Genomic DNA, 25770 nt, shown 5'->3' with positions numbered 1-25770 from the left:
GTCCTATTCCGGCTGATGAAGTATACACAGAAGTCACTAGGAGAGTGTCAGGAAAGTCTGGCTTCCCAGTATATCTCATCCTTCCTTCTAGTGACTTTCTTCTTCTTCCTGCCAGAAATGCTGGTATTCTTCTCTCCTCCCTGAAGGTACAGCAGCCATCATATGATCATGAGGACAGAAGAGAGGCAAAAGAGAGGAATCCAGAATATGGCGACGTCTTGGAACTTTGCTCCAGCTCTTTTTGTAACATGCAACAAATAAATTCCTATCTGGTGAAGCCAGTGTATCAAGCTCCTGCCACACACTGCAAAACGCATTCCTAAGTGATGAGAACACAGCCGACAACGCTTGTTTCTCACCACTCAGCTGACACCACCAAGTGCTAAATAAGCATTCTTTCATTTCACACCAACTCCATAAAATAGATGTGAAAACTGAGGCCTTGTTCAAGATCAGTCTGCCTAATTTAAAAGCCTGGGTTCTGTTTATTTTTCTTTCCTGCTCTCTTTTTTTTCAAATTGAAGAAAAATCATATAACATAACACTAACCATTAACCATTTAAAGTGTACAATTTAGTGATTTAGTACCTTCGTCATAAAATATTGTGGAAACATCACCTCTATCTAGTTCTAACACATTTTTACCAATTCCAAAAGGAAACCTGTACCCCTCAAGCAATCATTTCCCATTGTTCCTTCCTTTAGCCCTGGCAAGCACTAATCTAATTTGTCTCTACAGGTTTGGCTCATCTGCACATTTTATATCAGTGAAATCATACAGTGTGTTCCTTTATTTTACTTTTTTAATATTTATTTATTTATTTATTTTGAGACAGAGTCTCACTCTGTCACCCAGGCTGGAGTGCAATGACATGATCTCTGCAGCCTCCACCTCCCATTGCTCAAGCGATTCTCCTGCCTCAGCCTCCTGAGTAGCTGGAATTACAGGTGCCCACCACCATGCTGGCTAATTTTTGTATTTTTAATAGAGATGGGGTTTCACCGTGTTGGCAAGGCTGGTCTTGAACTCCTGACCTCAAATGATCTGCCCACCTTGGCCTCCCAAAGTGCTGGGATTACGGGCGTGAGCCACTGCTCCCGGCCACAATGTGTGTCCTTTTGTACCTGGCTTGTTTCACTTAGCATTATGTTTCAAGGTTTGTCCATGCTGTAGAACATATCATCACTTCATTGTTTTTAAAGGCTGAATAATATCCCATTGGATGGATAAACCACACTTTGTTTATCCATTCAGCAGTTGATGGGCATTAGGGGTGTTTCCACCTCTTCATCCTTGTGAAGGGGGCTGTTATGAACATCCATGTACAGGGTTCCGTTTGAACCCTGGCAGTGGGTTCTTAATGCTATACCCCTCCTTATCGTTAGATGACAGAGAGCAAAGATAAGACGTTTAGGAAGGGAATAAAAACAAAGTTAACATTTAAATATAAACTTAGTGCTTAAAGTGTTGATTAATAATAATAATTAACATTTAAATTAGCAATATTTACAAGGCAGCTGTATTTAACACACTTTATCTCATTTATCATTATAATCCTGAAGAAGACATTATCACCTCGATTCTTCTTCTTTTTTTTTTTTTTTTTTTGAAACAGAGTTTCACTCTTGTTGCCCAGGCTGGAGTGCAATGGTGTGATCTCGACTCACTGCAACCTCTGCATCCCGGGTTCAAGCGATTCTCCTGCCTCAGCCTCCCTAGTAGCTGGAATTACAGGCATGCGCCACCACGCCCGGCTAATTTTGTATTTTTAGTAGAGGTGGGGTTTCACCGTATTGGCCAAGCTGGTCTCGAACTCCTGACCTCACATGATCCACTCACCTCAGCCTCCCAAAGTGCTGGGATTACAGGCATGAGCCACCATGCCTGGCCACCTCCATTCTATAAATCAGAAAATGGAGACTCACAGGGCTGAGTAATTTGCCTGTGTTCACACAGCCAGTGAGTGTCACCTAGCAGGAGGCTCACACTACTGTGGACCCAGGCTGCCTTTCCTACTACCTCACTCATGGAGTTGGCAGGGAGGTGCGAGGATGAATGAGAGGAAAACTGCCTTGCAAAGAAATTCCCACCAAGCTCTTACGTTGTCCAAGTCAGCATGCAGAAGCTGATGGCAGGAAAACACCGGCTATGTTTACTTGCCCAGAGAAAGGAAGAGTGGTGAGGATCTGGCTTTGGGGTCCATGCGATCTGCTCACCAGAACCACTCCAGCCCTGCCCCACCAGCTGATTGTCTGAGTGAAAAAAGCTGGACCAGCCTCCCACATACCATCCTGGCCCAGGACAAGCTCCCCCTGCCCAGCAGGACTGGACATGCTCCACCCCCAAGAGAGGACACGGGCCGTGGCAAGCCTCATACCTGGCACTGGCTGCTCCATGCCCAGGTCTCCTGTCTGCTCTCTGGAGAGTTCCTGCAGGCACTGGTCTTGCTCTTCCCACAGCACTTGTAGCACATCACATAGTCGGGGAAGGGCTCCAGTCTGCAAGTCCAAAACCAGGGATGCTCATCATTGCCACTAACTCAATCCTGCCACATGGGGGAGAATGGGGCAAGACAGTGGAGATTCAACGGGGATTCGAGTAAAGCAAAGCCCTTGCCTGCAAGGATCTCCTGGTCTGCAGGAAAGGTGGAGGCAGCCGCTCCTGGGAGAGAATTCAGAACACAGCTGGAAAAGCTGGGATGTGCAAATCATCTGAGGCTTGTCCACTGCAAATTTTGCTTTCAAGTTTATCAAGGCTCCTGAGCCCAACAAACTGTCTGCTTTCTCAGCACCTTACTCTTTGTCTGTGGGACTTACTTTATGCTATTCCAACTGTGTGAGTCTTTTCTTTTTTGAAAGCTTAGTGTTTTTTGTTTTCTTTGGTCTTGTTTTCTATTTTTCTGGAGACAAGGTCTTTCTCTGTCACTCAGGCTGGAGTGCAGTGGTATGATCATAGCTCACTGCAGCCTTGATCTCCTGGGCTCAAGCAATCCTCCTACCTTAGTGCTCCCAGCAGCTAGGACTACAGGCCAGGCATGTGCCACCATGCCTGGATATAGATTTACACACACACACACAAATGCACATACACACACACATATATATACACACACATAAAATAGAGAAGGGGGTCTCACTATGTTGCCCAGACTGGTATCAAACTCCCGGGATTATAGGCATGAGCCACTGTGTCCAGCCTGAAAACCTAGTTTTGATTCAGACAAGTTCTTTAAAACGTACACTTAACCATCTTCTTGTCCCACAGAAGAGCGCATACATCACACCTAGAAGAGCGACTGCAGGGAGGAGTTGGACAGGAGGGTGGAGGAGGGACGGGCACTCAGCTATGACTTCCTCACTCTTTCCAGTGGCACACAGCTCACGTACTACCGCTCTTGTCCTCTTCCTTGTGGGGTCTCACCTGGTTCTTGCTGAAGCCCATAGTCTCTGGAAATTCCAAAATAATGGAGCAGGGAGAGAAGACCCTGGAGACAAAGCCACTTTCCAAATTGGCCCAAGTAATCGAAAGTTCTGGGCCAGAGAAGGACAGCTAAGGTAGCACTATGGTCAAATGGCTCAGAGGCAAATAGAAGTCATCTTCTGATTAGCTCCTATTCAGCATCTTCCACATGTTACCACCCTTCACTAGTGCTATCGGAAAGGATCTACCAGCTGTCAGCAACTGCTCCTCTCCCCCACTCCATGACACCAACTGACCAGGGTTTATGTTCCCCATGAAAAACACATCACCTCCCCTGGCCCAGAGCTTGTGATCAGTCATGGCCGGCTGCTGCAGAAACACCTGGGCCCAGCCAGCTCTAGGATCATAGAATGCTCATTCTTTCCCCACCTGTCAGCCTTAAGTTTCCATTTACTCTCGACACCATACAGCAAATGTGTTAATCACGTTGTTTGTCATTTAGACTCTTGATTGAAACAGGCAGTTTCCCTAAGAATATAGCAGTTGTCAAGAGAGCTGGCATTGGCACACAGCTCACGCACTCCTGCTCTTGTCTTCTTCCTTGTGGGGTCTCACCTGGTTCTTGCTGAAGCCCATAGTCTCTGGCACCCTCTGGCTTCTCAGTGGAGGAGGTGGAAGAGCTTGAGTGGAAAAATCCACCTAGAGATTGGCAGGCACTGCCTGTTAGTTCACTGGTCGGGACACATTCCGTTCAGAGCCACTTAGAAATTAACATGACTCTCAACAGGACAGAAAGTGCTGGAGGTAGTGAGACCAGGTATAATCTTTTAAGTAATTTAAGGAATTGTATACAGTAAGTGTCACAGAAATGTTCATACCCTTTGGCCAACTAACTGTACTTCTGGGAATCCATCCCACATGTGAGGAAAGCTTTATATAGACAGATTCTGTCACAGCTTTATATATAATACAGAAAAAAAAGATAGACTTCTGCTTCTAGGAAAATGGGTTAGATGTACTTTTCCCTATTACTTCTACTAAGTGCAAATAAGATCCTGGACATTATATACAAAACACACATAAGAAGACTCTGAAAAGTGAAAGAAGAAGGCAGATGGACTAGGGGCCCCAGAGCCCAAGAAAGACCCAGTGTTGAGTCCCACCTCATATATCACAGGACTGGAGCTGAAGATGTTGGCAATAAGGAAGCACTGCCAGGTAGTGACAAAAACAGCCCCAGCAAATGCCTGATCTTTAGCCAAGGACCAGGAAAGGGGCATCTAGCAAAACAGAAAACTTTTAGCCAATAACCACCCTACTCCTGCCAACCACCACAGAAAACCTGTGGCCCCACCCCCACATCCCTGGAAAGGTGAAGTAGGGAGTCCGGACCCCCACCCTTGCCAAGCCATAACTGGTAACCAGCCTTGGTGATGTTAGGAGGTGATGCGTGTGTTTCACAGAGACTGCAAACTCTGGCCAGGGCAGTGCCAGAGAGGCCAAATAGGAGCTGTAACTTTCATCCCTGCTGTGTGGTAATGAAGTTTCCCCCAACCCATGATATCAGTGGAAACTAGACTACTGCCCTAGTTCAGAAGTAACAAGGTCCTCTTCATGTCTTCACCAGAAGGTGTCAGAGAAGTCCTAATGGAGAGTTGGGGTTTCCACTACCACCTAGTGGCAGTGTGGCCCCCCCCACTGCAGTGTCAGTGGAGACTGTGTGTGGAGCTGATACTCCCACCCCATTCTTATCATCAGTCACTAGGCTCCTCCCCCACTCTGCAGGTGTCAAATAAGGCAGAGTGGGAACATTGGACTTCTATTTTCACCTGGTCATAAGAAGGGAGCACCCATTCCCCCCACTTCCCCTCTTAGAATAAAAGCTAACTAAAAGAGAAGGCTTAAATAAGATCCACAGTTCCATAACATAAAATGAAAGTGTCTATCTTTCATCACATCAAGAACCAGGAAGATTTCAAACTGGATGAAAAAAACATAATTAACAGATGCCAACACTGAGATGATAGAGTTGTTAGAATGATCTGACAAAGATTTTAAAGCATTATGAACATGCTAGAAACAAATGTAGAAATACAAACATCAGCACAAAGGAAAGGAAAGAAAGGAAGGAAGGAAGGAAGGAAGGAAGGCAGGCAGGTGGGCTAAGCAAAGAAATAAAAGATATAAAGAAGAATCAAATGGAAATTTAAGAAGTGAAAAAGATAATAACCAAAATAAGCTCAGTGGATGGGCTCAAAAGCAGAATGATGGTGATGGAAGGAAGGGTGGATAGAGAAAAGAAGCAGTGACCTAGAAGATAGAACATTAGAAATTACACAACCTGAACAACAGAGATAAAATAAACTGAAAATAAAAATTAAGAAACCTTGAGGAACCTGATGGGGACTATAACAAAATATGTAGCATTCATTTCTTAGGAGTTTCAGAGGGAGAGGAGAAAGAGGGTGGTGTTGAAAAAAAGTACTCCAAAAAATAATGGCTGAAAACTTCCCAAATTTGGCAAGAGACATACACTTGTAGACTGAAGAACACAAACCAGCCCTAAAGAAGATAAATCCTTAAAAGTCCACACTAAGGCACATTATTTTTGAAAACTAAAGACTAAGAAAAAATCTAGAAAGCAGCCAGAGAAAAACTACACTTTATCTAAAGGGGGAAAACAGTTAAGATGACAACTGGTTTTCCATCAGAAGTTACAGGAAGATGGCACAATATTTTTAAAGTGCTGAAAGAAAAGTATTGTCAACCATGAATCCTATACTCAGTAAAAATATCCTCCAGGAATGAAGGGGAAATCAAGACATTCCCAAATAAGAAAAAGTAAAAGAATTTGTTGCCAGTAGACTCACCCTAAAAGAATGGCTAAAAGAACTTCTCTAAATATAAAGAAAAAGTTCAAGAAGGAAAATTGGAACATGAGCAAGGAAGAAGAACACAGTAAGCAAACATGTGGGTAAATGCGATAGGTTTCCCTTCTCTTCAGTTTTCTAAATTATGTTAATGATTGAAGCAAACATTACAACACTGTCTGATTTTATTCTAAATGTATGTCAACTACATATTTAAGACAAGTATATTACAAATGTGGGATGATAAAGGGACAAAAATAGAGATAAGATTCTATACTATCCTTGAACTGGGAGTATGAGAACACCAGTAGCCTATTATAAGTTATGTATATATAATGGAATATCTAAGAGCAACTTAAAAAGCTGCTTAAAGAGATACACTCAAAAACACTGTAGATAAATCAAAATAGAATTTTAAAAATTGTTCAACTAACCCACAAGAAGGCAGAGAAAAGTAAACTAAGACATAAAAAACTTAGAAAACAAATATAAAACAAAAAATAAAAAGGCAGACTGAAGCCCTCACATATTAATAGTGACATTAAATATAAATGGTCTAAACACACCAATTTTAAAAAGAGATATTGGCATATTGGATTTTAAAACATGATTAAACTATACACTGTCTACAAGAAACTCACTTTAAATATAATCTAGGCAGGTTGAAAGGATGGAAAAATATATATTATGTAAACATTAATCAAAGAAAGCAGGAGTGACTATATTACTGTAAGATAAAGTATGGTGTAGAGCAAAAACAATAACCAGAAACAGAAAGACACATTACATAATGATAAAAAAAGGCAAGCTGTCAAAAAAACACATAGCAATCATAAATGTGCATGCACCAAACAATCATGCTGTAAAATATGTGAAACAAAAACTGATAGAACTGAAAGGAGAAACAGGCAAATCTACAATTTTAGTTGAAGACTACACACTCTTCTCTTAACAATGGATAGAATAACTAGACAGAAAATCAGCAAGGATCTAGGAAAACACCATTAACCAAGACAATCTAATTAACATTTATAGAACATTTCACCCAACAACAGCAGAATACACATTTTAATCAAGTGCTCATGGAACATTTATCAAGCAGATCATATTGTGGGCCATAAAACAAAACACAACAAATTTAAAAGAACTGAAATCATATACAATGTGTTCTCTGACCACAATGAAAACAAATTAAAAATAAATAACAGAAAGAAAAATGGAAAATCTCCAAACACTTGGAAATGAAGCAACACACTTCTAAACAATCCATGAGTTTAATATTGAAAATCAATCAATGTAATTTATCATATTAACAGCTGAAGAAAAATCACATGATCATATTAATAGAGGCAGAAAAATTATTTGAGAAAATTCAATGTCCATTAATGAAAAAACTCTCAGAAAAATAGGAACAGAGGGGAACTTCTTCAACTTGATAAAGGGCATCCAAAAAAAACCTACAGCTAAAACCATACTTAATGTTGACATTTCTTGCCTTAAGGATGGCAAGATGTCTACTCTCACAATTCTTATTCAACACAATATTGGAAGTCCTAGCCAATGTAATAAGATAAGAAAAAGAAATAAAGGCATACAGATAAGAAGGAGGAACACATACATATACATAAGACACTCAGACAACTCAATAGCAAAAATAAATATATAATTCAATTTAAAAATGGGCAAAAGGACTAAATAGACTTTTCTCAAAAGAAGACATACAAATGGCAGCAGGTATATGAAAAATGCTCAGCATCACTAACCATTAGAAAAATGCAAGTCAAAACCACAATGAGATATTATTTCACCCCAGTTAGGAGGGCTACTGTTAAAAAGACAAAAAGTACTAAATGTTGGCAAAGATGAGAAGGGGAATGCTTGTATACTGCTGATGGGATGAATTGTAGTACAGCCATTATGGAAAACGGTATGGAGGTTTCTCAAAAAACTAAAAATAGAACTACCATATGATCCAGGAATTCCACTTCTGGGTATATATCCAAAAGAAAGGAAATCAGTATGTCAAAGAGATATATGCAGTCCCATATATTGCAGCACTATTCACAATAGCCAAGATATGGAATCAACCAAAGTACCCATCAGCAGATGAGTAGATAAAGAAAATGTGGTATATATACACAGAGGAATATTATTCAGCCATAAAAATCAATGAAATCCTGTCATTTGTGGCAACACGGTTGGAAATGGAGGTCATTATGCTAAGTGAAATAAGCCAAGCACAAAAAGACAAAAAAAATCACATGTTCTCACTCATACATGGGAACAAAAAAGGTGGATCACATGAAGATAGAGACTAGATGGGTGGTTACCAGAGGCTGGGGAGGGTAGGGGAGAAAAGGGGTTGAAGAGAGGTTGAATAATGGGTACAAATATAGTTTTGATAGAAGAAATATGACTTAGTGTTTGATAGATCAGTAGGGTGACTATAGTTTAAAATAATCTGTTGTATATTTCAAAATAGCTAGAAGACAATAATTTCAATGTTTCTAGCATAAAAAAAGACAAATATTTAAGGTGATGGCTATCCCAATTACACTGATTTGATCTTTACAAATTATATGAATGTATATGATTATCACATGAACCCCCAAAATATGTATATCTATATGTGTCAATTAAAAAAATTTAAATTAATAACAAAAGGTTGAAAAAGAAAAGAAGTAAGCCAGGCACAAAAAGACGAATATTGCATGTTGTCACTAGCATATAGGAGCTTAAAAAGTGGATCTTGGCCTGGCGTGATGGCTCACGCCTGTAATCCCAGCACTTTGGGAGGCTGAGGCGGGTGGATCACGAGGTCAGGAGACCGAGACCATCCTGGCTAACATGGTGAAACCCCGTCTCTACTAAAAATACAAAAAATTAGCCAGGCATGGTGGCAGGTGCCTGTAGTTCCAGCTACTCGGGAGGTTGAGGCAGGAGAATGGGGTGAACCTGGGAGATGGAGCTTGCAGTGAGCCGAGATCATGCCACTGCACTCCAGACTGAGCAACAGAATGAGACTCCATCTAAAAAGAAAAAAAAAGTGGATCTCATGGAGGTAGAGAATAGAATTATGTTTACCACCTGCTGGGAGGGGTTGGGGGAGGAAAGGATGAAGAGATGTTGGTTAATGGGTACAAAAATACAGTTAGGTAGAAGGAATAAGTTCTAGCCTTTGATAGTATAAGTAGGAAGATGATAGTTAGCAATAATTTATCGTACATTTCAAAGTAGCTAGAAGAATTATAATGTTTCCAACAAAAAGAAAAGATAAATGTTTGAGGAAATAAATATCCCAATTACCCTGACTTGATGATAACATATTGTATATCTGCATCGAAATATCACAATTACCTCCAAAATATGTAAAACTATGATACACCAATCAAAAAATACAAAGAAGAAGAAGAAGAAAAACCTATTTGCAGATAACATGACTGTCTACATAGAAAATCCCAAGGAATCTACTAAAAAAATTCCTAGAACTAAAAAGTATATTCAGGAAGGTCTCAGGATAAAAACTAAACACACACAAACAAATTGTATTTCTATATACTTGCAGTAAGCACATGCACAGTGAATTAAAAACCCAGTGGCCAGGCATAGTGGCTCATGCCTGTAATCACCGCACTTTGGGAGGCCAAGGTAGGTGGATTGCTTGAATCCAGGAGTTCAAGACCAACCTGGGCAAGATGTCAAAACTCCATTTCTACAAAAAATACAAAAATTAGTTGGGTGTGGTGTTATGAGCCTGTAGTCCCAGATACTTGGAAGGCTGAGGCAGGAGGCTTAAGCCCATGAGGTTGAGGCTGCAGTGAGCAGAGATTGCACCACTGCTCTCCAGACTCAGAGACAGAGTGAGACCCTGTCTCAAAAAAAAGAAAACACAGTATCACTCAGAATCAATTAAAAAAAGAGATGCTTAGGCATAAATCCAGCAAAACATGTACAGAATTTATATGCTGAGAACAACATAATGCTGATAAAAGGAATCAAAGGTCTAAATAAATGAAGAGACATACCATGTTCATGGATTAGAAGACTTGACATAGTAAAGATGTCAGTTCTTTCCAAACTATGTTTAACACAATTCCTATCAAAATCCCAGCAAGTGTTTTGGAGATATAAAGAAGATTATTCTAAAATATATGTAGAAAAGCAAAAGAATGAGAATACCTAAAAGAGGCGTTTTTTTTTAAGAAATGAAATAATTTATTTATAAGTGCTAAAACCAGGAATAAACTAGGACTTCCTTCAATAGGTCAATGGATAAACAGATCATAATACAGACATACAATTGAAGATTATCCAGTGATAAAAAAAGGAATGCGCTACTGGGCACTGTGGCTCACACTTGTAATCCCACTGCTTTGAGAGGCTGAGGCCAGAGGATTGCTTGAGTCCAGGAGTTCAAGACCAACCTGGGTGACAGAGTGAGACCTCTTCAAAAAAAGAAAGAAAGAAAAAAAGAAGGCCAGGCACAGTGGCTCACACCTGTAATCCCAGCACTTTGGGAGGCTGAGGCAGGTGGATCATGAGGTCAGGAGATAGAGACCATCCTGGCTAACATGGTGAAACCCTGTCTCTACTAAAAAAAAAATACAAAAAATTAGCCAGGCGTGGTGGCAGGCGCCTGTAGTCCCAGCTACTTAGGAGGCTGAGGCAGGAGAATGGTGTGAGCCTGGGAGGCGGAGCTTGCAGTGAGCCAAGATCACACCCCTGCACTCCAGCCTGGGCAACAGAGCCAGACTCCGTCTCAAAAAAAAGAAAGAAAAAAAGAAATGAGCCACTAAGTCACAAAAAGACACAGAGTAATCTTAAATACAGATTGCTAAGTGAAAGAAGTCAATCTAAAAAGGTTACCAGCTGGCAGTGGGGTCTTACACTTGTAATCTCAGCACTTTAGGAGGCTGAGGCAAGAGGCTTGATTGAGTCCAGGAGTTCAAGACCAGCCCGGCAACACAGTGAGAGCCCATCGCTTAAAAAAATTGTCTTAAAAATTAGCCTGGCATGGTGGCATGCATAGGATTGCTTGAGCCTGGGAGGTGGTGGCTGCAGTGAGCCATGATAGCACTACTGCACTCCAGTCTGGGGGACAGAGCGAGAAATAAATAAATAAATAAACTACATACTATATAATCTCAACCGTATGGAAAAGGCAAAAACTTACAGTAAAAAAAATCAGTGGTTGCCAGGGGACAATAGGGAGGGAGAGTAGGCTAAGTCGGGATGGAAGAATAGGTGGAACGTGGGACTTTTAGGGCAGTGAATTGATTCTGCATGATACTGTAATCCCGGATACATGTCATTATACATTTGTCAAAACCCATAGAGTATACAACACAAAGTTTATTGTAAACTATGAACTTTAATTAGTAACATTGTATCAACATAAGCTCAGCAATTGTAATAAATAAACCACATTGATGCAAGATGTTAATAACAGGGAAAACTGGAGAGGAGGGATTGAAGGGATATATGGGAACTCTTTGTACTTTCCACTCAATTTTTCTGTATACCTAATTCCTTTCAACAAAATTAATTCTATTAATTTTAAGAAAAGTGAAAAGAATCGGTTTACCTGATTTTAAAATGTATTATATAGGTACAGTAATCAAAATGCATATCAGTGGAAGAATAGAAAAGTAGATCAATGGACACAATAGAAAACCTAGAAATAGACCTACGTAAATATGCACAACCAATTACTGACAAAGGTACAATGGGATTCAATGAAAGGATAGTCTTTTCAACAAATGGTGTTGAAGCAAGAGAACATCTGTAGACAACAAAATGAACCTTGAGTTAAGTCTCACACTTTACACAAAAATTAAAATGGATCACGGGCTTAAATTCAAACTACGAAATTTTATTTAAAAGCATAGGAGTTCGGCTGCAGTGGCGCATGCCTGTAATCTCAGCACTTTGGGAGGCTGAGGCAGGCGGATCACCTGGGATCGGGAGTTCAAGATCAGCCTGGCCAACATGGTGAAACCCCGTCTCTCCTAAAAACACAAAAATTAGCTGGGTGTGGTGATGCACGCCTATAATCCCAGCTACTAGGGAGGCTGAGGCAGGAGAATCGCTTGAATCCAGGAGATGGAGGTTGCAGTGAGCCAAGATTGTGCCACAACACTCCAGCCTGGGTTACAAAGTAAGACTCTGTCTCAAAAAATAAAAATTAAAAATAAATAAATAAATAAATAAACAAATAAAAGCATAGGAGAAAGTCTTCAAATCTAAAGCTGCGTAGAGTTCTTATGCTTGGCACCAAAATCATGATCCATGTAAGGAAAAATGGATAAATTAGACACAATAAAAATTAAAACCTTTGCTCCTTGAAATACCATGTTAAGAAGATGAAAAGACAAGCTATGGAATTGGAGAAAATATTTACAAACTACATATTCAAGAAAGGAATAATATCTAGAATATACAAAGAATGCTCGAAACTCAACAGTAAATAAGCAAAAATTCTAATTAGATCATAAGCAAAAGACATGAAGAGATAGCTTACAGAAGATATACAGATGGCACAGAGAAATGCAAATCAAAACCACAATGAGATAGCATCTCACACCAGTTAGAATGGCGATCATTAAAAAGTCAGGAAACAACAGGTGCTGGAGAGGATGTGGAGAAATAGGAACACTTTTACACTGTTGGTGGGACTGTAAACTAGTTCAACCATTGTGGAAGTCATTGTGGAAGTCAGTGTGGCGATTCCTCAGGGATCTAGAACTAGAAATACCATTTGACCCAGCCATCCCATTACTGGGTATATACCCAAAGGATTATAAATCATGCTGCTATAAAGACACATGCACACGTATGTTTATTGCAGCACTATTCACAATAGCAAAGACTTGGAACCAACCCAAATGTTCAACAATGACAGACTGGATTAAGAAAATGTGTTGTGGGCTGGGGGAGGGGGGGGGATAGCATTAGGAGATATACCTAATGTTAAATGACGAGTTAATGGGTGCAGCACACCAACATGGCACATGTATACATATGTAACTAACCTGCACTTTGTGCACATGTACCCTAAAACTTAAAGTATAATAAAAAAAAAGAAAAAAGAAAATGTGGCACATATACACCATGGAATACTATGCAGCCATAAAAAATGATGAGTTCATGTCCTTTGTAGGGACATGGATGAAGCTGGAAATCATCATTCTCAGCAAACTATCACAAGGACAAAAAACCAAACACCACATGTTCTCACTCATAGGTGGGAATTGAACAATGAGAACATATGGACACAGGAAGGGGAACATCACACACCAGGGCCTGTTGTGGGGTAGGGGGAGTGGGGAGGGATAGCATTAGGAGATATACCTAATATTAAATGAAGAGTTAATGGGTGCAGCACACCGACATGGCACATGTATACATACGTAACAAACCTGCACGTTGTGCACATGTACCCTAAAACTTAAAGTATAATAAAAAAAAAACAGAGAAAAAAAGATATACAGATGGCAAACAAGCCCATGAACATGTATTCAACATTATTAGCTATTAGGTAAATCCAAATTAAAACCTTTATATGGTATCACTCCACATCTATCAGAATGGCTAAAATGCAAAAGTAACAACACCCAATGCTGGCAAGGTCATAGGGAAATTGGATCACTCAGGCATTGCTGGTAGGAATGTAAAATGGTACAGTCACTGTAGAAAACAGGTTGGCAATGTCTTGAAAACCAACCAGGCAATTAAACATGCAACTATGACAGTCCTGGGCATTTATCCCAGAGGAATGAAAACTCACGTTCACAGAAAAACCTGTTCATAAATATTTACAGGAGCTTTATTCATAAAGGCCCCCAAACTTAAACAATCCAGATGTTTTCCAATGGGTAAGCAGTTAAATAAACTGTGGTACATTCATATCATGGAACCCTGTTCAGCAATAAAAAGAGCAAACTATTGATATATGCACCAACCTAGACGAATCGCCAAAGAAATATGCTGAATGATAAGAAGATGAAAGAATTGCTGAACTTTATGTAAAATTTTCCTCAAAACAAGAGCTATTCATTTTTTTAAAATCCCTTTAAATTTTTAAAATTGAGTTTGTATAACCACACTGAGCTTTTTAAAAATTTGTACTAGCACCAAAGAGTATAATGACAAATAGTAGTTCCCTTCCATAACCTTTACCTGCTCTCCAGGCAACCATTTTCAACTCTTTTTAGTTGTTTATTTTCATTTTGTCTCCATGTTTTAAAATTATATTCTTGGCTGGGCACGGTGGCTCACGCCTGTAATCCCAGCACTTTGGGAGGCTGAGGCGGGCGGATCAAGAGATCAGGAGATCGAGACCATCCTGGCTAACACAGTGAAACCCCGTCTCTACTAAAAACACACCAAAAAAAAAAAAAAAAAAATTAGCCAGGCGTGGTGGTAAGCACCTGTAGTCCTGGCTACTTAGGAGGCTGAGGCAGGAGAATGGTGTGAACTCGGGAGGCAGAGCTTGTAGTGAGACCAGATAGTGCCACTGCACTCCAGCCTGGGTGAAAGAACGAGACTCCATCTCAAAAAAAAAAAAAAATTATATTCTTATGCTGTTGTTATTTCTTGGTTTTTAAATTTGAGACAGTCAAACTTCCTATTAGGGAAGATAAAAATGAGATGTTTTAAAATCTCCCTACATGTACTTCTCTCCCCATATATTACATATACTAATCTTCATTTCATTTTTAGTGAAGAATGGTCTATATTTATAATGACTTATTTTGACTATGAAATATTGTTCGCTGCTGAGTCAAATCATGTAAAATGATTACGTGTCTTTCTTGTACATTTTGTTTTTCCTGAGGCTAATCATTACTGTTTTTTCATTGGATTAGTTTTCCATGTACATATGGCTAATTTTTCCAAGTGCTCCCACAGCTCTGTTACACATCTATCCACAGTCCTATTGGTTTTTCCTCTGGAGATTTCTGTCTCAGAGTTCTTCTTCCTCTTGCTCCACCCAGGCCTGCTATCTGGCTGTGGTTTGGGGTGCCCTCTCCCTGTCTCCTGGCTGGGGTCTCATTTCCCAGGCATCATGGCTTTTTCCTTGGTTTGCTCTCATTTTGCAAAAGCACAAAATTCTCTAGTAACCTCCTAAGAAAAAGTGCATAGGGGTAAATTTTTGAATCTTTGCAGAAGTGAAAATGTTTTTATTAATTTGATTAATTATTGAACTAATTAATAATTTGGATAGAAAATACTAGGGTGAAATAATTTTCCTTCCAAATTTTGAAGGCATTTCTCCTCTTCCTGTATTGTTAATAAGAAATCCAATTCTGATTCCAAATCTTTTGTATACATCTTTTTTGTTTTGTCCCTACAAATATGTAAGATTTTTCTTTGTTTTTAGGTATTTTGAAATTTCTTGAGGAAATGGTTCTTTTTAAATTTATTGATTGGATACTCAGTGGGCATTTCAATCTGAAGACTGGTGTTCTTCATTTCTGGGAATTTAAAACATGTTATGCTTTTAATTTATTATTTCCTCCCTTCATCTTTATGCTGTCTCTCTGGAATTCCCATTAGCAGAGTATTGGACAAGGTGCACTGATTCTCCAATCTTTTCATCTTTCTCTACTATTCTACCATTTTGTCTTCCTGATCTTCTTCTTCTTCCTTTTTTTTTTTTTTTTTTTGAGATGGAGTCCCACTCTGTTTCCCAGGCTGGAGTGCAGTGGCTCAGTCTCAGCTCACTGCATCCTCTGCCTCCCAGGCTCAACTGATTCTCCTGCCTCAGCCTCCCGAGTAGCTGGGATTACAGGTGTGTGCCACCAAGCCCAGCTAATTTTTGTATTTTTAGTAGAGACGGGGTTTCACCTTGTTGATCAGGCTGGTCTCCAGCTCCTGACCTCAGGTGATCAACCCTCCTCAGCCTCCCAAAATGCTGGGATTACAAGCGTGAGCCACCACGCCCAGCCTTAGCGATTTTCTTTATAGAAGATTTCCTTGACATTATCTATAGAGTTTTTTTTTTATGAATGTTTTGTTTCATACATTTAACTTCGAAGAATCCTTTCTTATTCTGAGATTATTCCTTTTCCATAGCACCCTTTTCTAGTTTTTGGCTCAGGCATCCTTTTCACAAAGGATTTCCAAATATTAGTTGTACGTCTTAAGTTTGTCTCCTCTTGTCAGCATGATCTGTTTCCTTGAGGCACTTTTCTCATGATTGTTTGCTTCCACATTGGAGGCCCTCCTCAATGTACATTCTAAGCTTGAGACAGTAACATGGTCCCTGGAAGCACTGTGGACCTAAACAGCTTCTTGCCTGGTGGCCTTCACTGTAACATAACCAGGCCAAGAGTGGCTCACTGCAGCCTCTACTTCCCTGGTTCAAGCTTTCCTCCCACGTCAACCTCCTGGGTAGCTGGGACTACAGGCACACACCACCACACCCAGCTAATTTTTTAAATTTTTTGCAGAGACAAGGTCTCCTGTGTTGCCCAGGCTGGTCTTGAACTCCCAGGCTCAAGCCATCCACCTGCCTCAGCCTCCCCAAGTGCTGGGATTACAGGAGTGAGCCACCGTGCTTAGTCTACAATTTTTATTTTTTAAAAAAGATTATAAAAAAGAATCCAGTGAATGTGGCAAATCGAAGGCCACTGGTGAGGCTGGTTTCTGTGGATGGAGCGTGGGAGCCAGGTTGCAGTGTGAGAGTGAGTGGAAGTGGAGGCAATGAAGGTGGACACGTCTTACAGGAAGCTGGCCACCAGGGGGCAGAGAGCAGAGGGCTATTTACCGCCTGGGCTGGGTAGACTTGGGAAAGTTAACCGGCTGGTGAGAAAAGTCAGCGGAGAGGAAGAGGGTGAAGGTTGGGTTAGATGGCTGTCATTGTGTTGTCTTGGGAAGGAAGTCGGTAGGGGTAGGAGTAGGGACAGGCTGTCGTCTGGGGGACAGCCTCTCTTCCACTTGGATGCTGTTATGGACTGAATGTGTCCCCACTAAATTCATATGTTGAAGCCCTACCCCCAGGGTGGCTGTATTTGGAGGTAGGGCCTATAAGGAGGTAATTAAGGTTAAACGGCATTGTAGTAATAGGGCCCTGATCCTATAGGATTAGTGTCCTTACAAGAAGAAACACCAGAAAGGTGTTTTCCTCCCCTCCCCTGCATCCACACACTCATTGGAAATGCCACATGAGGACAAAGTGGCTGTGTGCAAGCCAGGAACAGGGCCCCCACCAGAGACCAAACCCTTGGGGATCTTGATCTCACACTTCCAACCTCCAGAACCGCGAGATCAATTTCTTTTGTTTAAGCCCCCAAGTCTGTGGTATTTTGTTATGATAACACAGCGGACTAAGACAGATGGGAAGGAAAGGAACAGAGGGTGCAATTTAGACACATCTATAAGGGCAAGATGTTGGTTAGAAGTTCATCCAGGTAGTCTCAACTCTTGGGAAATGGAAGTCGAGCCCATCTGTTGTACATGAGAGGGAGGCGGGAGGTGAGAAATTTGAAAGACACGTGGCCATCAGGAGCATGCCTAAGAGCCTCTGGTGAGGGAAATGGGGTGGGACATGGCGGGATCTGGAGATGACTCTGGGAACCTCAGGAGCCTGCAGCACAATGGGCTAAGACTGCGGGACGTGATGAGCCAGGGATGGTCCTCCCCAAATGCCATCCTTGGAACAGACGCACAATGTAGAGGCTGGGTGGGCCCCAGGAGTCCACAGGAATGCTGAGCAGCCTTCTGTTTGTAATGTAAGCAAGTAGATAGCATCTGAGGATTGTGGTTTTACCTTGAGCTGCAGGTTGTCCCGAAGCCTGAGTGAAGGTCAATGTTGAGAACCCACAGCTTGCTAAGAGCAGGGATGCAGAGACCAAGCTGGGGCTCACTGCAAGAGGCTGTTCTGGTGGTGGAGCTTGAATCCCAGATATTAAATCTAGGCTTTCAACAAGGGGGTGCCAGGAAGAGAGGCTATATCCTCCCTTGTCATGGTAGGAAATCTGGGGCCCTCCCAACCTGGGTGGGGATCATGAGGACAGAGTGTGGGTGGGAAGTTCTGCGGGAACTCCAAGGGTAATGATGCCAAAGCAGGTGGACTCCTCCTTTTGTTTTGAGACAGAGTTTTGCTCTTGCTGCCCAGGCTGGAGTACAATGGCAGGATCTCGGCTCACTGCAACCTCCACCTCCCGAGTTCAAGCAATTCTCCTGCCTCAGCCTCCTGAGTAGCTGAGATTACAGGCATACGCCACCACGCCCAGCTAATTTTTTTGTACTTGTAGTAGAGACAGGGTTTCTCCATGTTGGTCAGACTGGTCTCAAACTCCCGACCTCAGGTGATCCACCCACCTCGGCCTCCCAAAGTGCTGAGATTACAGGCATGGGCCACTGCGCCCTGCCTAGGTGGACTCCTCTAAACAGTTTGGGAAATGGTATCTCCTCCTGTTGGATTTTGTGACCCCATGCTCATTTCTGGGCCCCTCAATAAACGCTGTGTGTAACTCAGTATTGTTTTACATTTCACAAATTGATTAGTTTAAATGAAAATTAATGCTATTTTGAAGTTTGGTAGAGAATTTTATGACAGCCCCTTGGGCACCAGAAACCTGGAACAGGCCTCTCTTTTGGAGCAGATGGATGTGCTGGTTAAGAAGTTCTGCAGTGGCTCACGCCTATAATCCCAGCACTTTGGGAGGCCAAGGCGGGTGGATCACGAGGTCAGGAGCTCAAGACAAGCCTGGCCAATATGGTGAAACCCCATCTCTACTAAAAAATACAAAAATTAGCCAGACATCGTGGCACACGCCTGTAGTCCCAGCTACTCAGGAGGCTGAGGCAGGAGAATCGCTTGAACCTGGGAGACGGAGGTTGCAGTGAGCCAAGATCTCGCCACTGCACTCCAGCCTAGGTAACAGAGTGAGACTCTGTCTCAAAAAAAAAAAAAAAAAACAGAAAGAAAAAAATAAAAAAAGAAAAGAAAACAAAAAAAGAAGTTCCAGGTTTAAGATCTCATGTCACCATGTCCAGCTGGGTGGCCTTAAGCAAATGGCCTCACATCTAACCAAGTGTCAGTTTCCTCGTCTGCACCATGGGGCTAATAACTGTTGAAGTGAGTGTTAGTGTTAGTGTTAGGAGGGACTCAGCAGAGTGTCTGGTGGAAAATAAGAGTCAATTAGAGGAGCCTTCATCATCCTTCACTTATTAACTTCAGGGATAATAAAAATTTCAAAAGAAATCCGCAAATACTTCTTCAGAAAACTAGAAAGTGTTTTTCCAGGTACACACAAAAAATATCCCCAGTGACCCTCCTCTGAAAAGTCATCAATAATCAGCTCCCAGGCCGGGCATGGTGGCTCATACCTATAATCCCAACACTTTGGGAGTCTAAGGCAGGAGGATCACTTGAGCCCGGGAGTTCAGGACCAACCTGGGAGACATGGTGAGACCCATCTCTAAAAAAATAAAGAAATTAGATGGGGATGGTGGCAGGTGTCTGTAGTTTCAGCTACTAGGAGGCTGAGGTGGGAAGATCACTTGAGCCAGGAAGTTCAAGGCTGCAGTGAGCCGTAATCACACCACTGCACTCCAGCCCGGGCAACAGGGTAATTACCAGCTCTGCAGGCAATGCTTGCAGGCCTTTCTAAGGTTCTGCTCACTGTGCAGCCATGGGGCTTGTCAGCTTCTGGATCCAGATGCATCACAGGACAGGGCAGCGACCACCATATACCGAAGGCTTCCATGTGCCAGAGCCCATACTTGGAATTTTTATATTTCTTAGCCATCAACTGAGGAGGGATGGAGATAGGAGGGAAAAAGACGGGAAGGGAGGGTGGAATAGATCAAGGAACTCATTCTCCACAGAAGTCCTTTGTCCAGTTTGGAAACTGGTTTTCATCAGGCACACCTGTTTCCATCCTCTGACTCAGATGCCCTATCACCAACCCCACTGCCCCAAACGCAATGTGAAATGAATACCTATTGTTAGCCCTATCTGTGTATCCGTCCTGAAACATGACAACCTTTAAGGCAGCGGTTCTCAAGCAGGGGCAATTTTGCCCTCCCTACCCCCAGAAAAAATTCGGCAACGTCTAGAGATACATTTTCTGTTGTCACAGCTTTAGAGCGATCATGGGCTTCTAGAGGGCAGAGGTCCATGATGCTGCTAGACATTGTACAATGCATAGGACAGCTCTCACAATAGAGAATTATCTGGCTCCAAATGTCAATAGTGTGAAGAAACTCTGCTTGAAGGAAAAACCAGCCCCATACACCCCACTTAACTCACTAAGGTTAACAAATTGGCAGTTTGTCAAATGCCATGGATTAAAAAGCCCTACCTTGAGTGACTTTCTCTATGGCCTGACACATTTCTGTACAATTTAGCAAGTAAGGAGTCCTTTCAAGAGGTGATTCTTCATTATTTGTTGCTGCATCATCATCATTTCATTTAGTCATCCATGCATTCATTCAAAACACACTCACTGAGCTCCCTCTTATACTGTGACAGACTCTAGGGATAAAAGATGAACAAGATGAGTCTCCATGTTCAAGTTCAAAGTGTGTGTATGGGGGTTTGGGGGACAGATGTGTTAGGAAATAATTACAGTAATGTTCCAGGTGAAAGTTCTCATGAGATGTATGGGGGTGGGGCCACAGAGGGGGGTGTGCTCAGTATTTCTTATGGGGGGGGTCTCAGAAAACTGCCCCATTCGGCCATCACCACTTTTTGGGTTCCACTTACAAGGGTCACTTCTGACGCTTCCCTATATGGAGTAGAGGGAGAGTGGTAATAAGCAATTTGGCCTCAATGACCCCCCTCCATTAGGAAGATGCCTATAATCTCCCTCAAGGGGGAGCTTCAAATAAATAAAAAATTATTTGAACACACTTGGATTACAAAATCAAATGTCTGACCACCCAGAGTCAAACAGAAGGAAAGCAGGGTTCCAGAGGCTGGGAAATATTCCAACCAAAGTAGGTCAGTTCCACTCCTATTTATTACAGGAGTTCTCAGCCAAGAAGCGTGAGATATAAGGTCTACAGAAGCCATAAAATAACCCAAGGACCACGACTTATACACAGGAAACCATCTTGTGATTATGTAAGGCAGTAATGCACGTTTGAAAATACAAGGGACGGCCGGGCGCAGTGGCTCATGCCTCTAATCCCAGCACTTTGGGAGGCTGAGGCAGGCGGATGACCTGAGGTCAGGAGTTTGAGACCAGTCTGACCAACATGGTGAAACCTCATCTCTACTAAAAATACAAAAAATTAGCTGAGCATGGTGGCACATGCCTGTAATCCCAGCTACTCGGGAGGCTGAGGCAGGAGAATCCCTTGAACCTGGGAGGCGGAGGTTGCAGTGAGCCAAGATCGTGATACTGCGCTCCAGCCTGGGCAACAAGAGTGAAACTCCATCTCAAAAAAAAAAGAAAAAGAAAAAGAAAATACAAGGGATATAACAGACCAAGCCCTGGGTGGTTGGGAATCAAGAGATCTGGATGGCTAACCTTAGTGGGTTAAGTGGGGTGTGTGGGACTAGTAGAGCTGCTAGTCCCGGCTCTGCTACTAACTTGCCGATCTCAGGCAGCTCCCTTCTCTCTGAGGGTCACAGTGTGCTCATTTTTAAAATGAGGGATTGGGAACAGAGCATAGTGAAGCATCCTTCCAAGGCACACTGAAGACTTAAAGCAAGCGAAGTCTCTCATTTTCCCCTTCCACTTATTCCTGTGATAATCCAGGGATTTCCTTGAGATAAAAATGTAGACTGAACCTCAGTCCTGCACTCAGTTACAACAGTCTCAGAGTCACTGCAAATACTTAAGAAGGAGGCTGGGAGGGTCCCAAGGAAGGAATTATTGCCTCTCCCACCCCCAGCCACGGAATAACACACCTCCTGGCTCTACCTGGCTTTGCACTGTCCCCAGTATCCCAGTTGGCGCTTCTCTAAATTGGGAGTCGAAACTCATGAGTGCGTGCTGTCGCTCTAGCATCTTCCAAGGCCAGCGCTGCCACTGAAGAGAGGAGGCTCCACGGTGGCAAGGGAGCTCCAAGCAAGCTCCAAATTGCACTCATCCCAACTACTGCTGCTGAAAGTCTTGGGGCTACCAGAAAAATGAGCATCTCCTGAGTGTTAACACTCTGGTCAGCTCCAGGAGCATTGGTTTTCCTTATAATCAAACCGGGGGGGACTACGGGAAGACAAGCAGGTTGGACACCATGAGACTTGCCCAGGACAGAGATCAGAGACTCAGTTGGGTCCCCAGGCACGTTCCCTGGGGAGCTTCTTGGAACAGACGCCTTGGGGACCAGTTTGGAATGCTAGTGGGAAGGGATGATTCTGGAATCTGGCCCCCACCTCTAACCCCCACTCTCTCCCCATTCCTTCCTTTCTGCTGGTCTGGGTGGGGCCACTCTCTTTATCAGAGATCCCGGAGCTCAGAGAGGCCCGGGACTCCCAGGAATTTCTGTTGGAAAGAAAAACAAACCACCCATCCTGCCGCTATTATTATCGTTATTATTATTATTATCATCATTATTATTTTCCTCCTCCAGCCCCTTGCCAAGACCTGGCTTTGGGGAACAGCAGCGCCCAGGAGCCACCAGACACGCAGACATTAGGGAGCCGCATCCCACACGAGAGGGTGTGGGGAGAGTGGCAGGCGGTCCCATCACAGACCCGGAAGCTCCTGCCAGAGCTCCCTCAGCTTTTCCCATCTGCAGCCCGTGAGTGTGAAAATGTCAAGGTTTTGGGGCAGACTGATACTGATGTGGGTTCCAATCCTCTTTTTCTGACTTGGAGCAAGAATTTTTATTCCCCCTCTCCTCTCCCCTCCCCTCCCCTCCCCTCCTCTCCTCTCCTCTCCTCTCCTCTCCTTTCCGTCTGTAAAGTGACGGTGATAATATCAGCCTCGAAAGGTGATTACCAGGTTTCAAGGAAAGACTGGAGGCAAAGCGCCCAGGACACAGTAGGCACTGCCAGGGGCGGCTCCAGAATTTCCGTCTAGGAGAGTTTCAGAAGCCAGACCAGAGGAAGGGGTCGGTGGTGGGCACGGGGATTCATCTTAGAGCTGCCTTCGCCTGGAGCGCACGACGTTTTTCTTTGGGAAAGGGTCCCTCCGGAGAAGAGCTGGGAGAGATTAATGTTGGGAGGATTGGGAGGGAAGAGTCCCTATTCCTCAGGGGAAGATCTGCTAGTCTCCCTCCACCTGCATCCTGCCCGAGGCCGGAGAAAGGGCGAGATTGTCGCTCCCTCGGGCCCCCAGCCTGCAGAAGGGCGCAGTACTTACCGAGTGCGCGGCGCAGGCGAGCAGCACCGGCAGTAGTAGCTGCTGCAGCGGCGGCGACAGGTGGGGACGCATGGTGCCCGCACGTTCCCCGAAGGCACCCCGACGTCCGCCTGCCCGTGCCCTCTGCCCACTCGGGAGCTCAGCGCCCCGCGCAGGGTCCCGGGCTCCGGCCGCCCGCTGCGCCCCGAGGAGCCATGGCTGAGCCACCCGACCTGCGGCGGGCCCCGGGACTGCTCCTCCTCGCACCAGGTGGCCGCGCTCTCTAAGCCGCCCGGCCCATTGATTAGGACGCGGCGTTGCCGGCGCACCTCCTCCACCAGGCAGGGACTGGCGGGGGGCCGGCGCGGAGGCTGGCAGGGGAGGAGGCAGAGGGAGGGCGCGGGGGCCCGGAGTCGGCTCCCGCAGGCTGGGCCCAAGCTGGAGGAGGCCAGGAGAGGGCACGCTGGCTTAAACTTCCACGCGGCAATCCCGCCCGACCCCGGGTCCGGAAAGAGCACTGTCTCTGGAGTCCACGGACCGAAGGCGCAAGCTCTCTGGGGGCCTGTGGGCAACTTAGGTCACCTTTGTAAGCCTCGGCTTTCTCATCCCTAACAACACATCTGATAATACCCACTTTCGGACTGAAAGTTGTGACACAGTCAAGGCCCATCGCATCTATTCCCCCGCGATAGCTACCTTGCACTTTATTTCCGATTTTTTTTTTCATTATTGAAGTCATTGGCGCTCATTCCATGAAGTTTCACTCCCATGAGCTCCTCTTTTGATGACCACCAAGGAGGATCTGTGGTACACTGAGGCATCTGGGGACCGTCCTGAGGATGAACCACCTGGGAGGCTATTTAAGCCTCAGGCAGACAGTTCCAGTAGCCCTCTCCATCGGTGCTGCGCATCCTGGAGGTTTGCTTTTGGCCTCTTAGTACAAGGCGCCCCAGATGGCCCTTTTTTACTGTTACCTAAAAAAGAGAGTCTCACCATGTTGCCCAGGCTGGTCTTGAACTCTTGGGCTCAAGAGATCCTCTCACCTCGGCCACCCAAAGTGCTGGGATTACAGGCATGAGCCACTGGCCCAGCCCTAGATGGGTCTTGCAAACTCAATTTTCCTTAGTCAGCACTGGTGCCCACTCCCTTCCTTCTCTCTCCTCCTTTCTTGATCTTTCTCTCAGGCACTTTAAGTACATCAGCTCATTTAATTCTCTCCCAAACCCCTAGGTGATATGATGTCCATTTGACAGAGGAGGGCATTGGAGGTGGAGGAGGATTCATTACATGTCTGGGTACTACAACTCAGAGGCTCAGACAGGAAAGCCTGGATCTACCCTTACATGGCTGACCTGACTCTCTGTAACTGGCCCTTACTCAGAAGGCCATGCAGCTGTTAAAGTAACAATGTGTTGTCCTTAGCAGCCTTCCCTACTGGAAGAGACTATTAGTAAATTGAGGCTGGTAAATCCCAGCAGAAATAAAAGGGAGGAAAATCCATTCAGCTCCTAGGTCCAAAATCAATGCTCAGTACACATCAAACCTAAAGTATACACAATCACCAACCCCCTTCTAGAAACTCTTTCTACATAAATTCTCACCCAAGGTCCTAATGAAATGTGCAAGGATGTTTGCAGAAGCACTATGACAGTGGCAGGAAACGAGATGATATGTGGGGAAAGGGAACCACCCTTACTTCTTTCTTTCTCATGGGCAGCAGTCATTACTATAATGCTCCTGACTTGTTTCTACCCCTTCCCTCTCTCTGTCTGTCTGTCCCCCAACCTCATGTGCACCCACACGCATGCATGCATGCACGCACATATACACAGGTGAGGCCAGCTTACATGATTGATGCATTTGGAATAAGGAACTGGCATGAGTTCGGTCCCCTCCTCTCTCCTTCCTTTGACAGTGTGCCCCCCTACAGAGAGCCTGTAACTGGATTTCCCTGGACCAGGCTGTGATTAGTGGTTGAGGCTCTACTGGAACTGGTCCAGTATGAACAGTGACAGGGTAGTGGTCTCTCTAATTCTGGGGTTTAGTTAGGAAACCCACTTGCCCACAAGTATAAACCACATTCTGCAATACTGATTTTATAAAGTGATATTTGGCTGCATCTGTCTTGATCTTATTTCTCAATTGGTTCAAGTTTCAGGCTGGAAAGAAAAATGTTATTTCCTAGGCTCCTTGAACCACAGCACCCTAAATGTCCATCGCAAAGTGCCTGAGG

The 25770-nt window shown here is 43.7% G+C and overlaps 1 protein-coding gene across 1 annotated transcript in view; it reads right to left on the bottom strand.

Moving 5' to 3' along the window:
- SCTR (secretin receptor) overlaps positions 1–23821 on the bottom strand; it is a 74908-nt gene extending 51087 nt beyond the window's left edge. The window contains exons 1-2 of the mRNA XM_024243482.3: positions 23559–23821; positions 2379–2499 (exon numbers count right to left, since the gene is read on the bottom strand). Of these exons, the coding sequence (XP_024099250.1) occupies positions 2379–2499; positions 23559–23630 (193 nt within the window). The 5' untranslated portion in view covers positions 23631–23821. The remainder of the gene's footprint in view (positions 1–2378; positions 2500–23558) is intronic.
- Positions 23822–25770: the final 1949 nt, after the last annotated feature.

The sequence above is a fragment of the Pongo abelii genome, chromosome 11 (genome assembly GCF_028885655.2).
Source record: "Pongo abelii isolate AG06213 chromosome 11, NHGRI_mPonAbe1-v2.0_pri, whole genome shotgun sequence".
In the NCBI taxonomy this organism is placed as follows: Eukaryota; Metazoa; Chordata; class Mammalia; order Primates; family Hominidae; genus Pongo; species Pongo abelii.
This window is presented reverse-complemented; position numbering and strand designations above follow the sequence as displayed.